Raw genomic sequence first — 7,109 nt, 5'->3', positions numbered from 1 at the left:
ATCAGGTGTGTTAGGGAGGGGGGGGGGGGGGCAGGGGGATGACCAGAGAGAGGGGAAAGCGTCTGATTCTAGATGAAAGGGTGTAATTGAGAACACTCTGCTGAGTCTGTATTTGCTCAGTGATGTATAGTAGAGGTGATGTGAGATGATTGGGGCCGGATTGGGATTGGTTAAGTTTGTGTGACCTCTGTAACCTTTGACCCCTGAGAACAATAAAAAATAAAAAAAACATGAGGAGAAACGGATCACCCCATTGTTGTGTCTGAGGCGCTTTTCTGTTGGCCATCGTCATGGAAACAGAACACGTTCCTGACGCTGGAAATAGAGGAGCAGAGGGGAGGGGATGAGCTGTGTCAGAGGATGAGGAGTGACAATGTACAAAACCAATCAAACCAGAATATGTTTTTAATGCACAGAACATTCTTTTAATACAAAATTAACAAGATCTCTCAATTCAGTAAACTAACCAAAGCAATAAAAAGTACAACTAACACCTTGGAAAAATATACACCACGTTCACACAATGTCTTACAATATCTCAGTTAGTTAGTGCATCTTGATTATCCTTTTATAGTTTTCATTTTGCAGATACTTAATTTGTTGTGCCATTTTTCGTCCAAAAAATAAAGTGCATTTCACATTTAAAACTACGCATACATCTACACAAGATGCTGTTACTGTAGCTTCCCTTGCCCCCCCCCCCACCCCCACCCCCACCCCACACACACACACACATTCTCAAGCCCATACTTATCTAAAATTTAGCTCTGAATTGGGAACCGTCAATGAACCCATACGATGCTCCCCGACTGAACCTGGAACCCACCCCTGTCAACCACACAGGTCCCTCCTTCCACAACACCACTCATTCCTCTGTACAATCAATAGGATACTTTTCTGTGCGATTACAGGGCACAGGAATTCAACATTGAGTAATATGTCATATGCTTAAAAACAGTTGCTTTTTTACAGTCGTAGTGCCTTTCTCTCTTCTACGATGTGAAGCCCTTGTTTTCACCTATCTGACCACGACCTCACCTCAACCATTGAAAGATGCCAGTCTGACACCACTACAAGCTACATGACAGAACATTCACCAAACTAAGTAGGCCCGTTGTCCAATTGAGTCCCTCTCCCATTGCCACTCCTCTTTGACCAATCTGCAAGGATCGGATATGTGTAGCTCTATGATGATGGCTCCACTTAATAGGATCAAGTAAGCTGCCATATTATTTTTTTATCTATCCGGTCTTTGCAGATCAGAGCATATTGAAGGGTCGAGATTTTAGGAGAAGAAGCCGGGGATTGAAATGGAATAGAGCCATAGAGTAACGGTAGGGGAGGGGGGGGGGTTATGTCTTGTAAAAAAAAATGGTGCACCCCTACATTGTCCCTCATTGGACCCAAGTCAGTAGCACCATGCATGATGTCATAGGATTGGCCCCCTGTCACAATGACGTATATGCATGCCATTTTTACTGAATCTAATTGGTCAATAGGGTGCCATATCCAATAAACCATATTTCCCTACATTCAATACATTCAGAAGAGACTGAAGCACAGGAGAATAGAATCTCAGAATCTCAGTACTGGGGAACAGAAAAAACATTTTCAATTTCAAACATTTTCAATGAATATAACAAAATAGATGTTTCTCAAGGTAAAGGAGGGGAGTGTTTTCTGTATGTGTCTGTTGGCCTGAGATGAGCCAACTAGACGTAGAGTAATGCATTTCCCTCAGTGACAACATCTACAGGGACGGACACGTTTCCTTAACGCCACACTATACTGCTCAGTCACACACTGCACACACTTCCCTGAAGCCTTTTCTCTTTCCTATGATCTGAAGGAACAGGTGAAAGCACTATGGTTGAAGCCATAGGGAGTGTAGAGATCATTCACTGATGGTTTCACCCTATTCACTCCTGTCAGACCACTGGAAGGAAGGAGGGGAGGCAGAAAGGAAGGAAGGCAGGAAGGAAGGAAGGAAGGATGTATTGTCTTTCCATTTGGCCTCTCCCCCTCCTTGAATCAATCCTTGGTTGCTCAACTGAGAGCTGCCCAGTGCCAGACGACTACAACAGGATAGGCCAACAGTGACCTCATAAGGGAGACACAGAACCCACAGGAGACCAAAGGTTCCATCTGGTTCATTCAATTCTATTCACTTTGGCATGAAGTGCTGAACTTCTCCCTGGAGAGTCCAGTCCTATCCCTCTCATCTAATTCGACATGCCAGAGGGCAAATGTGTGATGGGGCCACTTCTGTCACAATGACAGGAAGACTGCCGGTCATATTCCCCCTAGGTCAGGGGTCACCCAAGAAGCAATTCCTCAGACCTACTGCCCTCAGGAAGAGATATGGGTCTGTGCTGCTCTTCACAAACACTCGGACACACATACACATACACACATGCACACACTCAGAGGCCATGCAACTCATATGCACAGAAAGTCCTTATACACAAACCTACAGACGCTTAGGTTACAACACTCAAAACAACACTTCATACTGTATGCTCACAAAGGCAGATGCAACTGAAAACAAGTGAGAATTTTCACAATCAGTTCAGTTTCACTCATTGGGAGATTTTGGAGACGGCCGAGGCCCGATTACAAACAGAACCTTTTGCAGGAGATCGAGGCAGTGACATCATCGTGACTATGACGATACTAGGCTGTGGCAGTCAATGTTTTTTCTGTGCCATTCACATTAGAAACAAAAAAAACAAAAAAAAATCGTATTTCCCTTTTGAAGATGTCCTATAGAGATGCATTGGGATGTTTCGGAGTCCTTGGTTTAGGCCTGGTCGTATCTATGGACTCAGATAGACGTCACATCTCAGGAGGGTGGAGTACTTCATACGCTGGAGTTGGTCACGTTGCTGGGGCGAGGCTGTGTTATTGCTGTCTGAGTATTGCTTTAAATCCATCAAATAAAAACCGATTTGTTATTGCTGCTTGCGCTGACATGACGGCTTGTATGGGGGGCGTTATCTGGGCTCAGTGTAGATTCAATGTCCTAGAAATCACCTCAAATTCCAAATAACTGGGCATGAACTGGTATATGATATGCTAAGATAAGGGAATCTGCATGGTGCCTAGCTCAGTCAGACCCTTATATGGACATCCAGCAGCATGTAGGATGATGGTCAGGATCACGGCGGGCAGGAGATGATCAGAGCTGGAAGAACAAGACTTCTAACTGTTTCTCCTCTCCTCTTTCACAGATATTACAATGTTCATTGTACCATGGTCTGCGCCCTATGGGACATCCAGATTAGTTCAGTCAGAGAGGTGGTAGAGAGCAAGGAAGTGGGGTGAATTTGCCAGCACTGACTGGTAGTGGTATTCCATATAGCAATAATGAAATGTCTCTGATTGGTTCAGCATTCATTGATGATTGTAGCTTTTTTTTGCAAGACATAGGCCTATGATGTACAGATGAGCTTAAAGTAACATGGAGTTTTATTATAGGATCGAACTGTTGACTTGTTGCCATTTTTACTTCGTGTCATTTTGGCATAAGCTACCCATTTAGGCTAACTAGGCCTACCAAACCGTAAATGGTCTAACTAGGCCTCCAAATCGTAAATGGTCTAACTGGATTAAACTAAATAGAAGGGTCTGCGTTTGAAGGGTGCGGTTTAAGTGCCATTTTCTCAGTGACAGCTTTTAGGTGGGAAGTGCTAGGTGATACAACGGATGAAGCCTATCAACGACTGGGATTTACATTATAAAGCCGTATGGCGGTTAGATTATAGGATACGAGCGTGTTCAAAAATAATAGGCAAAGGAGATTAAATAAATTAAAATTACATTCAGTTCCAACAACTCCCGGTGCCATCAATTGACTGCCGATGCGCTTGAATAAATATCCTAGGCCTCGGATTTAAAGCGACAACATTTCACGGTCCTCTACATTCAAGAGCTGGTAGACTACTTTAAAGCAACGTGAACAAATGAGTTTTGACCTGTTTTATTTGTGAAGTAGGCCTAGCGAAGTGATAGAACGGGGTATCATTAAACCATCAAGCATTATTCTAATCCCAAGGCAATGGGAGGTTAATGGCGCGCTCGGCGCCGGTTGCAGCTAGGGGACTCTCCTTCGGTTTTTGTGACAAAACTAACAAGCGAGACAAGAATACATTCGCACACGCTCGAGGATGGGGGGTTACAGCGAAATTGTGTATGCAGTTATAGATGGAGAGACAGAGAAAGAGCGAAGCTCTCCCCGGCTTGGTTTCTTTCCTTGTCTGTGGAGGACGCAGGGCGCGGATCACAGAGCGCCAGGTCTATTTTTAGCCCTCCGCGGTTGTTTAGCTTTCGACGCACGTTCAGAGTGCAGCAGCGAGACGAGATGCTCGAGACTCAGCTCTATCGTGGAGGAGCCTGCATCTTTATCGTCCCCTCTCTTTGCCCACATATATACACACACACACACACACACACACACACACACACACACACACACACACACACACACACATACACATACACACACGAGCTCTTTAATCTGACGTGCGCGGATATGCACGCACGGTGGCACAGGCTTAAATTGTCTAATAATAATCTCATACTATTTAGAGAAAGAAAATCACACATCACTCAAAATGGCTAAAACTGTATCTACATTCTATGTACAACTGTCTGCTGCGAGACGCATCCTCCAACCACCTGCAGGCCAGGGCGTGGCACATGGGTCAGATTATGTTGAATATTTAAACGGGGAAGACATAGAGTGAGGGTTGTGCCACATCTTGCTCTTTGTGGAGCAAAATGAACATCAATATGCCACCACCATCCAGCCAGGCCATGGATTCCAACCTAGCTGCCCTTTTCAGTTGTCAGGGCAGTCAGATCTGGACCAAGCCTGATTCCCCTTCTTTCCCCTGCTCCTGCCCTCTATCCCTGGGCAGAGACAGGGAGCGTTGGGGCCCAGGGCACCTCTCTCCCCACCTGGGTCAGGATCAGACGTCACTAGGGGTCCGTGCCCTCATGGCCACGCTAGCCGGCACACAGCCGCAGCACACCAGCCACAGAGCCTTCTGGATCTCCTGGTTCCTGAAGGCGTAGATGACGGGGTTGATGACCGAGTTGTAGGTGGCGGGCACCAGGGTGGCGTAGGTGTAGAGAGGCGGGTAGGTGTAGTCGGCCACGAGCGAGTAGACGGTGAAGGGCATCCAGCAGGCGGCGAAGGTGCCCAGGATGATGGCCAGCGTGGACACGCCCTTCCGCGTGGTGACATAATGGGGCGTGGCCGCCAGGAAGTGATGCTGCAGGGCGATCTGGTGGGCGTGGCGCATGACGATCTTGCAGATCTGCACGTAGAGCTGCAGCATGAGGCCGAAGAGGAAGAGGAAGGAGACGGACAGCACGGCCACGTTGTTCTTCGTCAGCGGGCGCACCACGCTGCAGGTGGCCTCCTCGGCCAGGCAGTTGACCCCGGTGACGGGTAGCAGGCCCAGGCAGAGGGACACCCCCCAGAGCAGCACCAGCATGGTGTAGGTGAAGGCCGCGGTGCGCTCCGAGTTGTAGGTGAGGGCGTAGTAGAGGGACAGGTAGCGGTCTATGGTGATGGCCAGCAGGCTGAAAACGGAGGCCGAGAAGGAGGCCACCACCAGGCCCACGGTGAGCAGCTGGGCCGAGTCGGAGCGCAGCAGGTAGGCACAGGTGAAGTGGAGCACCAGGCCCAGACCGGCCAGGAGGTCGGCCAGGGCCAGGCTGCCGATCAGCAGGAACATGGGGGCGCGTAGGGCCGAGTTCTGCCAGATCACCAGGACCACCAGGGCGTTCTCACAGGCGATGAGGGTCCCGGAGGAGCACAGCACGATGTCCCAGGGGTTGATCAGGAGGGGCAGCTGGCTGGGCGGGAGGAAGTCTGGCGGGAGAAAGGTGCTGTTTTCCGTTGGTCCCCCACCATCACTGGTCCATGCCGTTGGGTCAGGGGTCAGCCAGCTGGGGGTGACTGGTGGCTCGTCACTCATTGTGCCCTGAAAACACACAGACATTATGAGAGGTCACACACACACACACACACGGTCTGAAAACAATCACTCTTCACTGTAGCCTGTGCCTGAAAACAACAAAAGAAGCACACACACACACACACACACACACACACACACACACACACACACACACACACACACACACACACACACACACTTACACTCACAGGAGACATAACATATTCATATAGGCCTAATGTTTCCATATACAGGTTTACATTTTAGTTATTTAGCAGACACTCTTATCCAGAGTGACTTACAATGAGTACATTTGTGAAAATGAAAACTATACATCACAGTCATCACAAGTAATACTTGCTATAAGAATATGTGCCACAAGCAGTCACAGTGCTAGACTGTTTTTAAAAAAAATATATTTTCTTCAAACGTTCCACTGTAAACACACTGTAACCCCCCCACCCAACACACACACACACACACACTTAATTTAGAAGCCAGAAGCAACCATCTGAAGCACATTTTGTCAGTGGAAATATAGCAGTAGAATTAAGCCTTTTGTCTGTGGAAGTATAGCAGTGGAATTAGGCCTTTTGTCTGTGGAAGCATAGCAGTGGAATTAGGCCTATTGTCTTGTGGAATTGAACTCTCCACCCCATTGTAATTTGATAAGTGGATAATTAGCCATAGCCTGCGCACCTAGGCCAGGGACAATAACAAGCCATGTCGGTGATAGACGCAGGTGCTTTATTGTCACCAAACCTCTGATTGCCTGAGGACAGATATCAACCGATAGGATAACCGATACCGGTAATATCTCATGCCACCATGAGAGGCGGTGCGCGACTGCCTCTTTCCCTGCCGCAACCCCTGGATGCCCGAAATAACGCAACAATTTTGTGCATGGCTCTCTCTTGTCTAGTCTATATTCACTCTTCAAACTAGATTTAAAAAACCAACGTTTGTTGTCCCAAAGGTAATGTCAACGCTTGCTACATTAATTATCCATAGGCTGAATTAAAATGTTCCGTCAATGGACTGCCCGCCCATTCATGCACCCATTCATCCATTTAATCACTGCTATCAACAACCTACCTTGACTGAGGTGAGGCGCCCGTCTAGATGAAATCGCGACCTTTC

General features: G+C 47.5%; 1 protein-coding gene across 1 annotated transcript; it reads right to left on the bottom strand.

Annotated features, from left to right (window-relative positions):
* Positions 1-4,970: 4,970 nt before the first annotated feature.
* Positions 4,971-5,987, bottom strand: gpr12 (G protein-coupled receptor 12; the record flags this gene model as incomplete). Its single annotated transcript, XM_083671335.1, has 1 exon — positions 4,971-5,987. One exon carries the CDS (start codon positions 5,985-5,987, stop codon positions 4,971-4,973), a length of 1,017 nt encoding a protein of 338 aa, XP_083527461.1.
* Positions 5,988-7,109: the final 1,122 nt, after the last annotated feature.

The sequence above is a fragment of the Argentina silus genome, assembly GCF_951799395.1.
Source record: "Argentina silus genome assembly, chromosome: 1".
Lineage (NCBI taxonomy): Eukaryota > Metazoa > Chordata > Actinopteri > Argentiniformes > Argentinidae > Argentina > Argentina silus.
This window is presented reverse-complemented; position numbering and strand designations above follow the sequence as displayed.